This window comes from Chanodichthys erythropterus, chromosome 13 (genome assembly GCF_024489055.1).
Source record: "Chanodichthys erythropterus isolate Z2021 chromosome 13, ASM2448905v1, whole genome shotgun sequence".
Taxonomy (NCBI): domain Eukaryota; kingdom Metazoa; phylum Chordata; class Actinopteri; order Cypriniformes; family Xenocyprididae; genus Chanodichthys; species Chanodichthys erythropterus.
The window spans coordinates 16,063,960-16,085,052 of record NC_090233.1 but is presented as its reverse complement, the minus strand read 5'-3'; the positions used below and the strand labels follow the sequence as shown (position 1 = coordinate 16,085,052).

Here is a 21,093-nt window from a genome sequence, read left to right as displayed (position 1 = left end):
TTTGGCCGAGCAGGTACTCCATTTGGCTGAACAATTCGCAAATACGTAACATTATAAAATACACTGACTTATTAAACACACTGATTCAACTGAGGAGTTCAACGAGTGATGTTTTGCTGAAATTACCTGTTAAGTGGCCAGTCAATCTTTCAGTCATCTGCGTTGGATGCAGGCTTTCAAATAGCTCCGCGCGATCAGTTAATATATATGTGTGTGTATTGGCACGATTGTTCAATTAATTTGCCTATTTCGTTCATCATTATAACTATTTATAGGCTGAATTGAAAATAGGTAGCCTAATTCTAATACACGCAATGACTATTCATCATTACATTTTTATTTGTAGCCTACACAATAATATTATTTTACACTGTAATCCTTTTGTTTTTAATATTTGCCATGTTTGTGTGATGCGCATCCCTGTGTAATAAGCAGAGTCAACGCGCACTGTGGTTTCTAAAATAGTGCAACATTGACTTTAGACTTTAGACCAGGTTTGATTTGGTCTATGGCGCAATCTATTTTCAGCTCCTTAAAATAGCAATGCGCCGGCAATAAGCCTGAACACACCTCTTTTAAAGACCAGCACGCCCATGGGCGCACTAACTGCCGCAAATGCATTTACCAATTTAAGGACGTAGCGCTGAACGGCAAAACGCGAATGGCGCCGGACGCAAACTAGCAAACACCATAGACTGTAAAAAAAGATGGACGACGCGACGTCGCTTCCTTCCATTGTATTGAACTGAAGCCAAAATGGGCTGATGAATGGGCGCTGACACGTTACGCAATACGTCAAAAAAAAAAAAAGTTTGGAGCCTGGGCATGCGCAGAAGGAATCGTCAGTTGAGCCGGAGGCGGAGTCGCGATATCAAACTTCCGCCCAGACGACTGCGTCATCATTCATGTATTTTAAATAGACTATAAAAATTATACACAATTTAAATGTCTACCTATAAAATAATAGGCTATTCTGTTTCTAGAGCAATAATATTTTTGAAACAGCAAATTCAGTAGATAAAATCAATATAATATGCCACTAGAAACAACTCTAAATGGTCAGAAACGGTCCTGCCATTTTAAATCAAGTTCAACTAACATTACAGGAGATCGATTGCTGTAATTAGAGTAAGCTATTATTAGTTTTGTCCTGCTAATTATTATTTTATACCCATAAAAATAATAAGTAACTGCCAGATAACGATCACCTGCTTTTTCCCGACATGGTTAACATTAGGTGTGTTATCTTAACTAATAACATTTATTAATTAGCTTATAACGCCCACATTTGATGTTACAGAAAAAAAGTTCAGTGATCCGTCAGATCCTGTACGTCGGTTAGTACAGTTTACTGCTGAACAACTCATTTTGTTGGTGTTAATGACAAAGAAATCGAAAATTAACAGTTAGTTAATACATCTTCAATCTCCACTCGAAGCTCCGACAGTCCTTAGACAACCTGTCAATCAACTTCGAATCATGACGACACGCCCCGTTTTTATAGAATCAAATTGCTAGCTAAAATCTAAATCATCACAAAAACGAACAATTGAATATATATCAGTGTGATAACAACTACCTTAAATGACCAAAACCATCTGTCAGAAAGTTTTATTTGAAGCAGAATTTATTTTTAAGTTTTCACTGAAGTCTCATTCGACTGCATTGAGAGGGCGGTGTTTATGACCTGTACTGCATCCAGCCTCCAGGGGGCGATCAAAGAGCCCGTGGCTTCACTTTTCAGAACGTATGAGACACACCCGGCAAACACACTTGCGCTGCGCCTTGCGTCGCATTGCGCCGAGTGTATTATAGAGCCCATGGAGTGGGTCAGACATGATTTTGATCATGATTTTTTTGTAGAAAGCCTTTCTTTAAAGTGAATTTCGTTTTGTAAAAATTGAATCTTAATTTGAATCAATGTTTCATCAACAAATTGCCTGGATTTAATAAATAAGAAGCAAATATATTCATGGATGCGCGGGCGCGATCACTTGATCTGGAGCGCGTCTTATATGCTAAATGAACCGAAACTAAGCATAGGCTGCTTGCCTCACAGACACGAGAAAAATATCTATAGAAAGCTCGAAATGTCTTCTTTTAAACGAAATAATTCAAAACGAAAAGAAATGGGCTATACTCTGATTATGTAATCCGACTAAAAAGTGCATTCTGCACATCCGCTGCGAAGATGATGAGAGTCAGCAATGTCAACTTCATCTTTGCAGCCGACACTGATTTAGAAAACATTAGATTGTTAAAAAAAAAAAAAGTCTCCTTGCTGTTTTTTATTTTTATTTTTTTTTGTCACATTCATAATTTCTTTTGCCAGTTCTTTGGCAAGCTTTATGCGTGCGCTTGAGTCCCATATAAATGCTAATTATAATATTCTCTCCAGTATTTAAGTAATTAAATGTGATAGTCAACTAATGTTTTGAACAACTATAGTCGATGAAGGGGGAAAAAAAAAACAACTTATAGGCCTATTTTCTATCTAGCATGTCAAAGGGTAGGCTATTCTGATTTGAGCTCTCATAGGACACTTCCCTCTGGAATTGGGATGTCGCATTTTTACCTGTTGGTTAAAAAAGGAATGGCATAGCCTTGATCACAATCCGTGCGATCAAGCTAGCAAAATAGGCTAATAACATTGCAATAATTTTGACTTGAAATAAAGTTTGATCATTTTGACTCCGCTTTAAACTGTGAAACTAGCCGAAAACCGTGGGTTCATTCATACACAAAACTGACATGATTGCGATTGGCAATAGGCTACGTCAATCGGTCCACCTGTGGGGAAAACTTGCGATTTTAAACTGCTTTATGATAAACATTAATATTTGTCAAAGTATTTTAGCAAGCAGTTCTGTAAGAAGGAAAATCATGGTCTCTAAATTGATTCTTGAACGCACACGCTTGTCAACATGAGAAATAGGTCTAATCCATAACCTTTTGCAATACAGAGTATAACCAGGGCCGGATTAACATAAGGGCTAGGTGGGGCTGAAGCCCCAGGGCCCGCGGCTAGAGGGGGCCCGTGATTGGCTGGAGGAAATGAGATTGACAAGTCAAAGGTGGTTGATTTGTGTCTAATAAAATAACAAGAAAAAATGATTGGAAAATGTTCCTGACTGATAAATCACCGTCCAATCAAAATCACTTTACAATTCGCGCCATGACATCGGGAAACGCCTCTTTGCGTTATGCTATCGCATCACATGTAGACTAAAAAATTGGCCTTTATTGCTTGTTCAGCCTCGCTGGTGTTCAAAATGATTTAAAAAAAGTGATAGTGGTGCGCAAAAAAGGAAAAATAAGCTTGAAAGGGAGAAAAGGGATGCTAATCTTACAGCAGAAATTACAAAACTAACTAACTGCTTCGGTTCACATAAAACATCCGAGCCAGTGGAAGACCCCGCGCGCAGCTGCAGCTCACAATTATATTCACCCACCTACACCGTCGCCGATCTGCGTGCTTTACACGTTGAAAAAGGTGAGATAGCAGCTGCATCAAGTTATTATTTTGGAGTTAAGCTCCATTCGGATGGTAATTGTTTCTCATTAAAACGTAAGGTGTTTTCAACATTTACAGGGACGAGTCGATTGATTTTATTGCCGTTTGAATTCTCTCATCATCATCACCCGTGTAAAAATCCCGAATTAACTTTCCTACTGTTTTTTGACGAACACCAATGTCGAGTGACTTGTCTCCACTATCTGCCTTTGAAGCACATTTTATCAGTTGCAGTTCTGGTGCCGCATCCGTACAACTCGACCTCGACACATTCACATCACATGTTAACACAGCGGTAGAGTTACTCACGGGACACTGCACTTATTCGCAATCAATTCTTTATTTGCATGTACTTTAAAGCCCTGCTAGTTAAACATGTCATTCGTGTGCTTTTCTGAGATGCGCTTTTTCTGACCCCATACACACCCAAAGCGTGCACACAAGCCTGTCAAACAGCACCTGACTACTGGACTTCATCTTTCGCGTCTGATTGCGCTATAATACTGTCAATTACACAAAAGGTTTACATAAACACAGTTGGTTATGTCTGAAGTGAGTTGAGAAAATCGGACGCGTGCAGGTCTTAAAGTGACAGCATCCTAATACTTGCGGACCCTTGTCCTTAAAAGGATAGTTCACCCCCAAAATTAAAATCCTGTCATCACATACTCACTTTCAAGTTGTTTTAAACCTGAATGAGTTTCTTTCTTCTGTTGAACACAAAAGAAAATATTTTGAAGAATGTGGGAAACCTAACAGTTGCTGGTCCCCATTCATTTCCATTATAGGAAAAATATATATATAATGTGGAAATCAGTGGGGACCATCAACTGTTTGGTTACCCACATTCTTCAAAATAGTTTATTTTGTGTTAATCAGAGGAAAGAATTATTGTGTCAGCAATATATGCAATACAATTTTAAAATATGTTAAATATTTTATATGTTAAATATATTTTAAAATATGTTGAATAGCATGGAATATTTAGTGTGGATAAAATGATTTGATAAAATGAAATTTGTAAAAAATATAAAAATAATAATAATAATAATAATAAAAATTCTTGTGGTACAAGACACTGTGGCATGGCAATCATATGAAAGGGGAGCTTGGTGTTGCTATAGCCCCAGGGCCCAATGTGTTCTTAATCCGGGCCTGAGTATAACGTTGTAAAAAGTTAATAAATTGTGGGGTCTTACCATACTGGTATCCCAGATTTCAATATTTGGTGGTTTAAATGCCTGCTTGAGGTCTCTCTGAAAGTTTAAAAGCAGTTTTAAAGCAGTCTTCTGTGCCGCTTTCAGACCGGTCACGTCCGTAACGGAAAACTGTCACATCCGTAACGTTGTTTTTTCCTCATTAATGCGAACACGAAAAATGAAATAAAATTATTATTTTATGCTCTGTGGAGAGCCAACCCTTCTTCATTCGGTGGGCAGTATTACTTTTAGGTTTGCTCAATGTAATTCACAGAATTCGTAAAAAATATGTTGTCACCCAAAACTTAGTGACTTTTTTTTTGTCACGTCCGTAACGCTGTATATTTTCCTCATTTAAAATATAAAACAGTTGTACAGTCTGACATTTTTCTAATGTCTGGACTCCTTTAGTAAGGGATTATGAATATATAAATAGACGGTTCAATATGTTGCTATTAAATGCATTCTTAGAGCTTTTATATTTCAAGTTTTGACTCCAAATGTCACGTCCATAACGCTGGAATTGCCCTATCCAGTTTTCTCCTATGATTAAAATAAATGGATACTAATGAATGGATACATTGTCTTCTACTGCATGATGTGCAACACAAACACCTCAGAAATCTAAAATCTCAGAAAATGTAGTGAGGGTATCCTTGAGAGTATTAGGAATCATTTACACAGAACATGTTTTTGCATTAAAAAAGTGCCCACTAGTTTTAAAAAGCTGAACTTCTATTAAACTTGAGCGCTGCATTTTCATTTTGGAATGAAAAAAACACTGAACTTCTGTTAACTTGAGCAATGCATGTTTGGTCAAGGAGAACACACTGCCCACACTGCTGACATTTGCCTGTTGTGTGCACAAAATAGATGCTGACAGAGTCAAAATGAGTCATCAGAAAAGTGCCGTTTCGATCAATGATTTTTTGTCCCACCAAAACTTTTTTTTCAGTCAAAAAACAAAATTCTTTATATTTGGCATTTCAGCCATTATGACATTTCAATATTGTCAGTTGCCAAAATTTTAATGCATCACTTATTCAAAATTTTCGATGCATCACAACTTCAGCCAAACATGGTTAAAAGAAGTTATGTTCAGCAGCTGGGTGGAGAATTTTGATTTGAGATATTTTATATTGTTGCAGACATTATAGGGAGGAATTTTGCAATGTCCCTCCTACCTGAAAAGCCTTTCGACTGCTGGGAGATGACACACATGTGACACAGTGCTGGTCCACCAGGTCCAACGCCTGAAGAGCACAAGGGCCAAACACAAATCGCAATCTGAAAGAGACAGAACAAGAGCAAATATACTAAGGATGTTTTAACACCTGTAGATTGTTTGTTTTGTTCCAAAATAGGGATTAAAATTGTTACAATGTCGCAATATTTACTAGGAGTGTAACGACACACTCATGTCACATTAGATACAATTCACGATAAGCTACTATCATGTTACTTTAAGCCAAAATAAAAAAGCGTTTCCTTGCACTCTGTCACTTATACATTATATTCAACATTATATGTAGTAGTTTAATGTAGTAGTCCCTGAAACTCTGTAAAAGTAAATTTTTTTTCTCACGCAGTACACTCACGCTTTCAATGCAGGCATTCATTGAATCTCTTACACAGACAAGCCGCGTGCACAGTCTCTCCATCTCTCCTTCTAATGCATATACATGATAAAAATAATCTAAAATGCTTTGAATCATCATACAACTACAAGTAAAAATGACATGATTTAAATGATGTTTTTGCCTTCACTTTTTAGTAGTTCCAATCGCAAAGCCACACTTTTTATTACCACACTTTAAAGGGTCAGTTCATACAAAAACTAAAACTCTGTCTTCATTTTCTTACCCTCATGTCATTCTTGTGTGTCATGCATGCACACGCATATGAACGTCTGTTTACAAATATTACAGTATTACAGTATGTGATAAATCTGTTTGTCATATAAAGTGATAGGGATAGGACGATACACCCCTCACCCGATTCGATGCCATCACGATACTTGGGTAAAGATACGATATGTATTGCGAGCATTGTGATTCCATAATGCAATGTATTGCTATTTTGCTTTGTTTTTTTAACACTAGACCATGGTGAAAAGTTGAATCATACAGACTGTAAGATGTGTTATGAGTCATATTTACAAAAACAATTCTTCACATATTTATGAATTTTATTTCAGAAGCATCATACATTACAGTAGTACATTCTCTTGAATGAATGATTCAATGACAAACACATTTTTAACAGCCATTTGTCACCACCTAGTGGCGAAACAATGTAAAGATTCATTTGTTATTTGAAGCACCATTTTTTTAAAAGGTGATAAATATTTTGATCGCTACCGTAGATAACAGTGATTATATTTGAACTATAAACTTTTATCCCAGTACTTCTATGATAATCTGAACTATTGTATCACAGAAATAATGATACTATGAGGTTGAAATAATGACTGCGCTAACACATATTTGAATGTTGCGCAATGACTTTATCAAAGGTTTAATAGACAGACAAACTGTCATTTAGGAATAAGATTGATTAGGTGTTTGATTCAAGATAATCTTTTAAAGATTAATCATGCAGCTCTACTGTCTTATACTTTCTCTCTCAGCATTGATATCTGATGCAAAGCGTATATGAGTAGCTTGAGGGCTTTTCAGTCCATTCTTTATTATATAATATTCATGAAGTGAGACGTCGCTATTAAAGGATACAATGCTTCTCCCCCACGTCCCACCAGAACTGATTTGGGAACAGTTTAAATCTATTTGTGGTTGTCGATACATTTTGATGTTGAACCAAAAGTGGGTAACTTCTGTCCACCTTGTCTATGAGCAAAGACTAAAATAAAGCAATTTAATTTGAATTAATATTGATTCTGGAATAAAAAAAAAATTAAAATCATAAAAATAAATAAATAAATAAAATATAGCAGCGATGGCGGGCCCAAGCCCGTTGGCACCGCCAACCCAGTGGCTTTAGGCATTTAAAACGGGTAAACATAAAAGGACTATGTCAAAGTTTTTTGAATACACCACATTTACTGAAGCAGCTGGTGCCCATATGATCACAAACTACAACAGCCACAGAGAGAGGGTGGCGCTATAGAGGCTCTCCTTCCTGCCCGTTTCTGAGGCTTTGCCCATGTCTACTGGATGACAATCCTGACATATGAGTCAAGTTTCATGCAATTTGAAGCATGCTAAGTGTCTCAAACCCATCCAAAACAAATACTGAAGTTTGATCTGTTGCTATGGCAAAAGTGTTTGAAAAAAATAAAAAAATTGTTTACATGACTACATTTGTCATGTCTTGATATTATTCTAATGAAGTTTGAAGCAAACTAGGTAAAAATTAGAGGGTGATCTTAAAGCATTTAGAAAGTAACACACTTCCTGCTACCAGTTGGTGGTGCTATAACTTTGACTCACAATAGTCAAATCCATGTGATCAGCCTCCTACAATGAACACACAGCTGAAGTTTCATAAAAATCAATCAATGTATGCAGAGGTTATAACACATTTCCTGTTTCCCTTTTCTCACCATAAATTTGTTGCCTCGCCACGGCCAAACCATTTGAGATATCAAAAATCCACTCACAATTTAACATCCTCAATGTCTTGACTTAATTCTGACCGAGTTTGGTGGTGATCGGATTAATTGCCTATGAGGAGTATATCAAATTCCAGAGCATGCAATTTTCAAACAACCCGTAAAAGCTGACTTCCTGTTGAGCTGGTGTATAACTTAGAGCATGAAAGTTGTTAGGCCCGATGAGGTCCATATGTGTACCGAGTTTCATACAAATACATGCAAGCGTGTTTGGTATACGGACCAAGTTTTCAGACACCATTCAAGGGAGCGCTGTCGAGCCCCCCTGCCACGCCCGGGTCCCATCCTTTGCAGTGTCCTAATGGCCGCAGATTCCAATGTGTGTGCCAATTTTCAAGAGTTTTTGAGCACGTTAAAGCCCCCAAAAATCCCTGGATGGTTGAAAAAAATAATTCTTCTAAGAAAAACAAAAGGGCCTAAGAAAAACAAAAAATTGCGATAGTTTGGTGAATGGTTTTTTTGTCCCAGCCCTAGAAAGCGATCGTGTCTCTTCAGAATATAGTTCACATCACAGATACATATCGTCACATTTACAAATGGCGGTATACTGATATATCGTTACACCCCTAATTTCTTCTTGGTTAGGTGCACTTTCACAAGACCGCTTTTCTAAATGGACCAAAATTTGTTAATACAAGTCATGTGCAAGTAAACTCTCCTCTCTTTGTTCAGAGTGCACCTGTTTATGCTCCGGGATTCCGCTCGTAAAGAACAGCATTGCGGGCTTTCTTTGTAGCAGTTGTTAAATTCCTCTATTATTTTGAGCATGAATCAAGCCTTTGTCTGTATTTTGTGTTTTAGACAGTTGATCTGAAATACAGTAGTGTCCAAAAGTGATGTCTGGCCAAGAAAAATTGACATCGTCACCCTTTTTTTAAATGATTAAATTTATTAAAGATTTTGTAAACAATTGGCATAGTTGTGCTTGAAGTCAATTGTTTTATTTGTGATAATGAAATGAAACACGCCAGATTGACATAATTTTTGGCCAGGCAGTCAAACAAAGAAATTATGAACATATGCAAAAACAAGAGAGAACCAAAGAAATATGAATAACGTCTCGGTTACAAAGGTAACCCTTGTTCCCTGAAGGAGGGAACGGAGACGTACGTCGGACAGACCGACGAATAGGAATCTCGCCAGAGAGGCCAATCTACTTCGAGTGTAACTAAACGAGCCAATGCACATTGGCATGCAATCATATGCATCAGCTGCTTGCCTCACAGCGCGGGTATATAATATGCAACAGGTGCATTGCATCTTCAGGTTTTCGCTGAGGAGCCGAACGCTGTGGAAGCCATATCCTTCTCCGAAGGAGTTATATGGTGAAGTACATATGGACTAACCTTGTAGGTTGTACAACATATGGAAGAACTGCGGTGACTCCAACTCGATGAGAGATGGGTTCTCCCAGAGGGAAAGACACGGGCTTCGTCTAGGAGCAACCATGGAAAAAACCCATAAGGGATCCCCGTAGGGTCACACATATGGAACCCAGCCTAAATCCGGTTCTCAAGGATACAACGGAATATGGGACTGGCGCCAGACGCTACGCCACGTCGGCTGCCGAGGGGTAACCGGAGGACTCAGAACACGGGAGGAGACCGGCTCGACACGAAGGCTATAGTATCTAGCGAACATGTTAGGTGTCGCCCAGCCCGCAGCTCTACAAATGTCTGTTAGCGAGGCGCCACGAGCCAGCGCCCAGGAGGATGCTACACCTCTCGTGGAGTGAGCATGCAACCTGAGCGGGCAGGGCACGCCCTGAGCTTGGCTTGCCAGGGCGATGGCATCCACTATCCAGTGGGTCATCCTCTGCTTGGACACAGCCTTTCCCTTCTGCTGGCCTCCGTAACAGACAAAGAGCTGGTCTGAGGTCCTGAAGCTTTGAGTTCTGTCTATGTACAGTTGCAAGGCGTGAACTGGACAGAGCAAAGCCAGGGCTGGGTCTGCCTCCTCCGAGGGCAGCGCTTGCAGGCTCACTACCTGGTCCCTGAAGGGAGTGGTAGGAAACTTGGGCACATAGCCAGGCCGGGGTCTCAGTACCACGTGGCTGTCACCCGGCCCAAACTCTAGGCATGATTCGTCGACCGAAAAAGACTGCAACCAGAAGCAAAGTCTTCATAGACAGAATCTTTAAGTCTGCCGATTGCAAAGGCTCAAAGGGAGCAAGCTGAAGTGCTCTTAGCACCAGAGTGAGGTCCCAAGAGGGTATGGAGGGGGGACGAGGAGGATTTAACCACCCCCCCCCCCTAAGGAACCTGATGACCAGGTCGTGCTGACCGACAAATTTGCCATCTATGTGGTCGTGGTAAGCGGAGATAGCAGCAGTATGGACTTTGAGGGTGGAGGGGGACAGCCTACGCTCCAACCCTTGCTGCAAGAAGGAAAGCATGACTCCGATCGGGCATCTTCGGGGGTCTTCCCAGCGAGAAGAGCACCACTCGACGAACAGGTTCCACTTCGAGGCGTAAGCACGTCTCGTAGACAGTGCACGTGCCAAAGTGATGGTGTTAAGTACCTCAGGGGGTAAGTCACCTAGAACCTCCGCCAAAGAGTGCCCCGTCTCTGAGAAAGCAGGTCCTTTCTCAGAGGAATGGGCCAGGGAGGGGCTGTCGCGAGGAGTGAGAGTTCTGGGAACCAGGTCCGGTTGGGCCAAAAGGGTGCAGCTAGCAGGACCTGCTCCTCGTCCTCCCTAACTTTGCACAGTGTCTGTGCAAGTAGGCTCACTGGGGGGAACGCATATTTGCGCAGACCCCGGGGCCAGCTGTGAGCCAGTACATCTGTCAAGAGTGTTTCCTCGGACAGGGAGTAAAACAACTGGCAGTGGGAGGTTTCTGGTGAGGCAAACAGGTCTTCCTGAGCCTCTCTGAACTCTCTCCAGATCAGCTGGCCCACCTGGGGGTGGAGTCGCCACTCTCCTGGCAGCGCAGCTCGTGATAGTTCGTCGGCCACACGGCTGAGCACACCGGGAACATGAAAGGCGCGAAGCGACCTCAGATGCTTCCGACTCCAGAGGAGATGACGGGCGAGTTGTGACATGCGACGGGAGCGTAGACCACCTTGATGGTTGATGTACGCAACGGTCGCAGTGTTGTCCGTGAGGACCAGTACATGCTTGCCCCGTAGCGGCGCTTTGAGGCGGCTCAGAGCAAGGCGTACTGCTAACAACTCGAGGCAATTGATATGCCAATGCAGATGGGGTCCCGTCCAAACCCCTGACACTGCATGCCGGTTGTACGTGGCACCCCAGCCGGTGGCAGAGGCATCTGTGAATACCACAGCATGCCGGGACACTTGCTCCAGGGGCACTCCTGCCCGGAGAAACAAAGTGATTGGCACCCGGAACGTACCGCGTTGCCACGCCCATCTCGGGACTCGGCCGTGAAGCCAGTGTTGGAGCGGTCTCATATGAAGCAGACCATATGCCCCAGGAGCCTCTGAAAATATTTCAGTGGGACCGCTGTCCTGCCGTTGAACGTATTCAGGCAGTTCAACACCGACTGAGCACGTTCCTCTGTGAGGCGTGCTATCTGTTCGACCGACTCCAACTCCATACCGAGAAAAGAGATCCTCTGCACCGGGGCGAGTTTGCTCTTTTTCCAGTTGACCTGAAGCCTCAACTGGCTGAGGTGACTGAGCACCAAGTCCCTGTGTTCGCACAACTGATCCTGAGACTGTGCTAGAATGAGCCAGTAGTCTAGATAGTTGAGAATGCGAACACCCTGTTCTCTCATGGGAACGAGGGCTCCCTCCACGACTTTCGTGAAGACGCGGGGAGACAGGGCCAGCCCGAAGGGTAGGATTATGCACTGATATGCTCGACCTTCGAACGTGAATCTCAGGAATGGCCTGTGTCGCGGAAGAATCAAAACATGGAAGTACGCGTCCTTCAGGTCGATTGCTGCAAACCAATCTCGGGGACGGATGCACTCGAAAATGCGTTTCTGCGTGAGCATTTTGAACGGTAGCTTGTGGAGGCTCCGATTCAAAACTCGCAGGTCCAAGATCGGTCGTAACCCGGCGCTTTTCTTGGGTAAAATGAAGTAGGGACGTAGAACCCCGACCTCAAATCGACTGGAGGGACTGGCTCTATCGCGTCCTTCACCAGTAGGACTGCGATCTCCGCACGCAGGACAGGGGCATCGGCATCTTTCACTGTAATGAAGAGGATGCCCCTGAACTTGTGGGGGCGCCGGGCAAACTGAATCGCATAGCCGAGCCTGATGGTCCGAAGGAGCCAGCGAGACAGACTGGGGAGCGCTAGCCAGGCTCGCAGAGACCGTACAAGCGGGACCAAGGGGACCACCGGCGTACCCGCAGCAGGGCAGCGAGGTGGAACACAGGGACGCGGCTCGGGGGGCTCTCTTTGTGAGGCGGCCCGAAGCGGCGTCAAAGTGTGCTGTGCAACACTTACCTGCTTCCACGGGTGGACAGAGGGAGCAGTCGAGGTTTTGCCTGCCTGCTGATCGCTGCTGTCCGCTGGCTACAGAAGAGGTGGATGAGAGTGGTGAGGTTCTTGCCCTCCCACTGCTCTCCGAGCCCTCTTCGGACCCGGAGATAGAGGAAACTGCTCTTTTATTGAAAATTTGAGTACAAAAAAAGGGAACAAAAAAAGGCAACAAAGGATTCTCCACCCGGCCCTCCTCCGGGGGAAGGAGCGGTGTGGTCACCACCTCCTGAAGAGCAGTCCCATCCATCTCCAGGTCGCCCGTCCTAGGGCCACTTGGACTTGGCCTTGCCACCCTTCTTCTTAGGGGGTGGCTGGACGGGCTGGGCACCCCGCCCACTACCGGCTCCACGACGCCGCTTGGAAGGAGGCTGCTGCTGGGGCGTGGGTGGCTGCAGGGGGCGCCCTCTGCGACGGGCCGTCTGAGGTGCCGCCGGCGGCGGAGGTGCAGCAGGTGACCGCCTCTGCAAGATATGACTGATGGTCTCAGACTGCCTTTGTACAGCCGAGAACTGTTGGGCAAAGTTCTCGACCCCGTCGCCGAAGAGGCAGGTCTGGGACACGGGGGAATTAAGAAACCTGACCTTGTCGGTATCCCTCATGTCCGCGAGACACAGCCAGAGATGGCATTCCTGGACCACCATGGTGGGCATCGCACGACCCACTGACCTGTAACCTTCGTCGCACGAAGCGCGAGGTCCGTCGCGGCACGGAGTTCTTGCAGAACTTGCGGATCATGACCACCCTCGTGCAGGTCCTTCAGTGCCTTGACCTGATGGACCTGCAACAACGCCATAGCGTGTAGGGCAGAAGCGGCTTCCCCACAGGCCTGATAAGCCTTGCCGGTAAGATCCATAAGATCCTTACAGGCCCGGGAAGGGAGAGACGGCTCCCCCCACCAGGTGGAGTTAGGGCACAGTTGCATAGCAACGGCCCGTTCCACAGGGGGTATGCGCGTATAACCCTTCGCCGCTCCGCCATCAAGGGTGGTGAGGGAGGAGGACCCACCGACACTGTTTCGGGCAGTAAAAGGTGCCGTCCACGTGCCAGTGAGATCTTCATGCACCTCCGGGAAGAAAGCTACTGGGGTGGGGGGCTGAGAACCAGCCCTTGCCACCCCGAGATACCAATAGTCCAACCTCGAGGGCTCGGGACACGGTGGAGGATTCCACACGAGCCCGACCCTGTTGGCGGCCCGGGAAAGCATAGCCATCATTTCCGGGTCCGAATCGGGGACAGTTGTCACCCCCGAAGGAGGCAACTGTACCGAATCCTCATCCCCCGAAGCGTCAGGCTCACCCTCCGATGCAGCGATTGACATCCGGTCGTCTTGGGGAGCTCCGAAGGATACGGATGGTACACACCTCTGGGGCGGTCCACCGCGTTCCCCGGGCAGCTCTACTGGCTGCGGAGTGCAAGGAGGGCGAGGGTTCCTAGGGGGTTGGTTCCCCGAAGGAAGCGCGCTCACCGTGATCCTCAAGTCACCGGCCCCGCTGCCCGAAGCAACCCTCTGGGGAGGATTGGAACGAGGCGTCGGGACCGGGACTCCGCCCCTTTGCAGGAACTGGAGTCTTGACCGCAGCTCTGCGACGGTCATCTTCCCACAATGGGTACATGACTCATCCACAAGCGCCGCCTCAGCGTGCCTTAAGCCCAAGCACGCGATACAGCGTTGGTGACCATCCCGAGGCGCCAGGTAACGACCGCATCCAGAAACACACAAGTAGAACGACATCTTTAAAAAGACGCAAACTACTTGTGTAAGCTCTTTCAAGGACTGACTCTTTTAGGTGCTGAAGCACGCAGGGGGAAAAGCCGCTGCAACACACAGGGAATGTACAGCCTGTCGTGTGCACTCTCCTTGAAGGCGCTCTCTTACCAGCTGTAATAACAGCTTTTTAGCGCTCTAGGCGCACCGTTTCACCAGCCGTGAGAACTGCCTTCACGCTGACTACAGCTTTTTTGCTCAAATAAAAAAGGCAAAAGGAAAAACAAAGGAGAAAATCGGCCCGCTGCTGTGCTGCCCGCCTGCACCGCAACAAAGAGATGTCTCGAAGAGCTGACTCGTTTTTTTCCAACACTCGTGCTTTCAGTAGCTTCCTTCACACTTGTTGCAGAAGTTTGGCTCCAGAGCGAAAAGCTGAAGATGCAACGCACCTCCTGCTCATTATATACCCGCACTGCGAGGCAAGCAGCTGATGCATATGATTGCATGCCAATATGCATTGGATCGTTTAGTTACACTCGAAGTAGATTGGCCTCTCTGGCGAGATTCCTATTTGTCGGTCTGTCCGATGTACGTCGAACGTGACCGACTGAATGGGAACTGATTATGCTGCATTCAATAAATGCTTTTTCCTGTAAGATTTTTGTTTTTCTATGCTTTTTTTAACAGTAAAATAAAACTTGTTTTATTTTATTTTTGGGCCAAATAAAAAGTTGTCAGATAAATACCTTAAACAAATTTACACAAAAAATGTAATAACTCATGTCATGTCAAGCCAAGTCCCCTTTATTTATATACAGTGGGTACAGAAAGTATTCAGACTCAGTAATACATTCACTTTTGTTATATTGCAGCCATTTGCTAAAATCATATCAAATCAAGTTAATGTTTTTTCCTCATTAATGTACACACAGCACCCCATATTGACAGAAAAACACAGAATTGTTGACATTTTTGCAGATTTATTAAAAAAGAAAAACTGAAACATCACATGGTCCTAAGTATTCAGACCCTTTGCTGTGACACTCATATATTTAACTCAGGTGCTGTCCATTTCTTCTGATCATCCTTGAGATGGTTCTACACCTTCATTTCAGTCCAGCTATGTTTGATTATACTGATTGGACTTGATTAGGAAAGCCACACACCTGTCTATATAAGACCTTACAGCTCACAGTGCATGTCAGAGCAAATGAGAATCATAAGGTCAAAGGAACTGCCTGAAGAGCTCAGAGACAGAATTGTGGCAAGGCACAGATCTGGCCATGGTTACAAAAAAAATTATGCTGCACTTAAGGTTCCTAAGAGCACAGTGGCCTCCATAATCCTTAAATGGAAGACGTTTGGGATGACCAGAACCCTTCCTAGAGCTGGCCGTCCGGCCAAACTGAGCTATCGGGGGCAGAAGAGCCTTGGTGAGAGAGGTAAAGAAGAACCTAAAGATCACTGTGGCTAAGCTCCAGACTCAGAGATGCAGTCGGGAGATGGGAGAAAGTTGTAGAAAGTCAACCATCACTGCAGCCATCCACCAGTCAGGGCTTTATGGCAGAATGGCCCGACGGAAGCCTCTCCTCAGTGCAAGACACATAAAAGCCCCCATGGAGTTTGCTAAAAAAACACCTAAAGGACTCCAAGATGGTGAGAAATAAGATTCTCTGGTCTGATGAGACCAAGATAGAACATTTTGGCCTTAATTCTAAGTGTGGACCTGTCCAACACAGCTGTCCAATAGTCCCAACAGTGAAGCATGGTGGTGGCAGCATCATGCTGTGGGGGTGTTTTTCAGCTGCAGGGACAGGACGACTGGTTGCAATTGAGGGAAAGATGAATGCAGCCAAATACAGGGATATCCTGGACAAAAACCTTCTCCAGAGTGCTCAGGACCTCAGACTGGGCTGAAGGTTTACCTTCCAAAAAGACAATGACCCTAAGCACACAGCTAAAATAACGAAGAAGTGGCTTCACAACAACTCCTTGATTGTTCTTGAATGGCCCAGCCAGAGCCCTGACTTAAACCCAATTGAGCATCTCTGGAGAGACCTAAAAATCGCAGTCCACCAACGTTTACCATCCAACCTGACAGAACTGGAGAGGATCTGCAAGGAGGAAGGGCAGAGGATCCCCAAATCCAGGTGTGAAAAACTTGTTGCATCTTTCCCAAAAAGACTCATGGCTGTATTAGATAAAAAGGGTGCTTCTACTAAATACTGAGCAAAGGGTCTGAATACTTAGGACCATGTGATATTTCAGTTTTTCTTTTTTAATAAATCTGCAAAAATGTTAACAATTCTGTGTTTTTCTGGCAATATGGGGTGCTGTGTGTACATTAATGAGGAAAAAATTAACAAATGATTTTAGCAAATGGCTGCAATTATAACAAAGAGTGAAAAATTTAAGGGGTCTGAATACTTTCTGTACCCACTGTAGCACTTTTTACAATGAAGATTGTTTCAAAGCAGCAAGATTGCAATGCCTAAAAGGACCGAACTAAAGGAGAAAACGTGACAGGTTCCGAAACAAATGCTCCTAAGTCCAAACAAGCCAGGTGTTAACTTGAGAATTAATCTCTCTACCAACAGGAAACCATACAGGATGAGATAAAACAGTCACATGAACAAAGGAAGCTGGGGCAAAAAAACTCAGTTCTCACTTTTAACCCAAAGCATGTGCTGTTTCCTGTCTTCAAAAAACAAAAACAAAAAAAAAAAACAGAAATTTTCACATTTGAGCCAATATGGTTCTAAAATCAAGCCTATAATAACAACTTATACTCAGGTATTATGAAATCATCTGAAATTCATCTAACCACAATTGAAGGAAAGCAGACATAAGCAAACATGACATGATGATGACACGGAAACCACAATAAATTGCCCAATAAAGCAAAAAATTCTGACCTGTGATGTGAACAGCCATTTATGGAGGAATGGGATTCCCACAGAAGAGTAATTACTGTGGCTTAGTGCTTCTCTCTGTGGTGGCCTGATGACTGTCATTGTGGTTTTGAGGACTTTTAAAGTCGTGATTTATACAGACAACGACGTAAAGACACGGACAATGACGTAAAGACATGCGTGCATGTTTGAAAAAGCCTGTGCTGAGTGCATCTGGCAGTTGAGAGTTAAGAGCTGGTTTGTGCACAGTGTTCAGTGGGAATAACAGACATTGGCAATAATTGACCTTATAACCTCGGGTCAAGAGCATTCAAAATATTTACCAGCCTGTAGTTTAAGGCCAAACCTCAAAATATTGTATATGTAAGTAAAGAAGAAGACCGGTAAATACTTACGCTATGAGCAGGTCATCTGGTACTATATGAAAGAGGGGGGGAAAAAGAGATAATACTGCTTACAGTTTTATAAATATGAAAAATGTAAAAGCAACAAGTGTGTTTATAAAGCACAAAAGCAACATACACTGGCTGTCAAAAGTTTGGAATAATTAAAGATGTTACAAAATATTAGCATTTCAAATAAATGCTGTTCATTGATCTTTCTATTCATCAAAGAATCCTGAAAAAAATGGTTTCCACAAAATTAAGTAGCAAAAACTGTTTTCAACATTGATAATAAGACAAAAATGTTTTTTGAGCACCTAACCAGCATATTAGAATGATTTCTGAAGAATCATGCGACAATGAAGACTGGCTGTTTTTGCTGCTGAAAATTCAGTTTTGTCATCACAAATTACATTTTAAAATATAAAGAAAATAGAAATTTTAAAATGTAATAATATTTTACAATATTACTATTAAATGTATTTTTGATCAAATAAATTCAGTTGAGTATAAAAGACTTCTTCGAAAAAGACATTGAAAATCTTAATTATTCTAAACCTTTGACCACCAGTGCATGATACATAAAATATAAAATCTGGAAAAAAAATAATGACTTAATATTTAAGTACATGATAAACATAGTAATAACCAATTATCAGTAATGCAAAACTAGCAACTCTATTTTGGTAGTTTATTTTGGTCACCATGGTTCTCTGGTGAAAGACCCAAACAAGTACAAATTGAAACGACATCTCAATCTCAAACACACTACAGCGATCATTACTCCTCTAATCATTCCTCCCTTGATATTTCTCTCTCGCATTGCTTGACATCAAAATTCCAGCAGAATAATGTCATTACTCTTATCCAGATGTTCTGCATTAGGTCTTGTCTAAACACACAAGGATTTCACAAAAGTAAGAAACACATTGACATTTTGACACATTTATTGAATATAATTCTTAAAAAGTACAGAACATCTCACTAGGCTCACTAGGAACATGATGCTTTAGGACTTGAGCAGAAGTCCCTATATTTTGAATGGTATACTAAAGAAAACCTCAATACCATAGGCCATAAGAAAGTTCAAAACAACCCCATAGTACATGTTGTCTGTTTTAAACTTGTGAACTGCAGCAGTGGTGTTTAAAAAGACATGCTGTTGTCTGATAGACTTGGTATTAGTGCGCCATCCTGTGTCAGTATTATAAATTGCTAGAAATTGCAGCTATTGCTAGAGTCTTGTTTTCTAAACTAAAGAATCAAAATGTTAATTGTGAAAGTTCACTGACTTCACCGTTCACTTGATTCATTTTTATTATTAGGCCTAAACTTTTTATTTTTTAAACCGTTTATGTCTGAGACCAAACTGAATAACCTAGAAAAAAACTGAAATTGTAATGATTTTGACAAATTTAAAACAAAGCACAGATGCTCTTTGGAACCATCTCAACTCATGCTAAGCACATGATTATCATAACAAATACTATACTCCAATACTACAAAAATTCATATTTGTAATTATGAACTGAAAATGTTCCGCTCAACTTGTTACAAATTATTTTGATATCATTTGTAAAGAAAATAAATTATATTAGAAAAAAATCATAAGGGTATATGCACACTTGTGATTAGAGACCTCTGGACCGAACTGTACACTGTGTGTGTCAGTGAAGACTGTGATCAGCTCATTGTGTAGTAGTATGTGTAGTAGTTGTCTAGTGAACTATATTTCTCCTTTACTTATTGGCCCGGCTTCACAGACAGGGCTTAGCCTAAGTCAGGATAAGGCCTTAGTTTAATTAGGGCATTTAAGTAGCTTTTATAAATGTTCACTAGAAAAAAAAACATTACTGGTACGCATCTTGAGACACTTGGCAAATGACACTGTCATATTTAGAGATATGTCAATACAAGTTGCTTTCGGTTAAAACAGCCCAAATTAGGACTAGGTTTAAGCATTGTCTGTGAAACAGATTGGCTTCCAGGTGACTTGGCAGTGAGCCTGTGAGTTTAAAACTTACTCTGGTTTGTCTCAGAGTAAGTTCTCTGAAGGTCTTTCAGAAGCTGCTCAGCAACAGAACGCAGAGATGAGTCCATAATGTACCTGAAAACTAAAACGCCATTTAGTATCATTTAGTATACACTTTATCATTGTTATTTATCATTGTACAATAATGCCTGTATATTATTTTAAACTAAAAGCTAGTCAATGGGATCTGTAATTAATTATATTATGTAGTATATTATGTAATACCTTGTCTTTAGTATCTTTTTTTCCTCATACACAGCTGTAATGTGTTTATTACGATGCTATAAATTTGAATTAAAGGCAACTACTAGAAAACGATCTATAAAAATTGTTCAGTAATGTTAAGAAAATGTTCATATTGAGTATGTCCTCTAGTCAGGTGATTCTCAAACCTGTCCTGGGCACCCCGCACCACTATATATTTTGCATGTCTCGGACATTGGACACTCAATTCAAGTCTTGTAAATTTCCACTAATAAGCTGGTGAGTGGAGTCATATGTGTTAGATTAGGGAGACGTGCAAAATGTGCAGTGGTGTGGGATTCCCAGGACAGGTTTGGGAAGCACTGGAAAATGATCTGTAAAGTACCTAAAAAAAAACAAAAAAACAATAACATTACCATCTAGACATTGTATCTGAAAGAAAAAACTCTGAAAGAAAAACTTCGATACGATTCGATGGCCTCTTCTAAAAGCATCAAATGACGGAATATCTGCTGAATATAAAAATGTAACGTGCAGCATTTATACAGTTCAGATATTTACCGTGTTCGTGTTTCCCACACCACTAGGTCATTTGACGCTCTTCTTCTTCAGTAGTTTGTATGACTTATAACATACTGTTGGTTTATACCGCCACCTACGGTCCTTAGTGCAATCGGCGTGAATAATTTCATTAAACCCATTTAAAAAAAGAGAGGGGAAAAAAGAATTAAAACTCAATAATAATAATAATAATAATAATCCGCAAACCATTGTATGGAGGACAAATTACTCAAAATGAAATAATTAAATAAATAATGAACTCAATAAAACATCAATTATTGTATCAGTTTATTCTGAAATAATTCAATAATTATTAAATTATTAAATAAATCAATAAATAAATGTATTTGTAAAATTCCATGAAAACAACATTTATTGTTTAATACCATTAATTGTTTTATACCATTACCCTTCATTCCAGTGTTCCACTCCCCTATTCCCCCAGACCTCCTACATCATCTCCTGTGCCACAGGAAAGATCACAACCCATCATAATCTA

At 42.1% G+C, this 21,093-nt stretch overlaps 1 protein-coding gene across 4 annotated transcripts in view; it reads right to left on the bottom strand.

The window, feature by feature from the left end:
• zswim7 (zinc finger, SWIM-type containing 7) overlaps positions 1-20,653 on the bottom strand; it is a 90,733-nt gene extending 70,080 nt beyond the window's left edge. The window contains exons 1-4 of one of the 4 annotated variants that reach the window (XM_067407932.1): positions 20,595-20,653; positions 19,822-19,911; positions 17,810-17,831; positions 5,898-6,000 (exon numbers count right to left, since the gene is read on the bottom strand). In XM_067407932.1, the coding sequence (XP_067264033.1) occupies positions 5,898-6,000; positions 17,810-17,831; positions 19,822-19,897 (201 nt within the window). In that variant the 5' untranslated portion in view covers positions 19,898-19,911; positions 20,595-20,653. Of the gene's footprint in view, positions 1-5,897; positions 6,001-17,809; positions 17,832-19,821; positions 19,912-20,054; positions 20,076-20,594 lie in introns of those variants that run through there. The other 3 variants (XM_067407933.1, XM_067407934.1, XM_067407931.1) reach the window with 3 other exon arrangements.
• Positions 20,654-21,093: the final 440 nt, after the last annotated feature.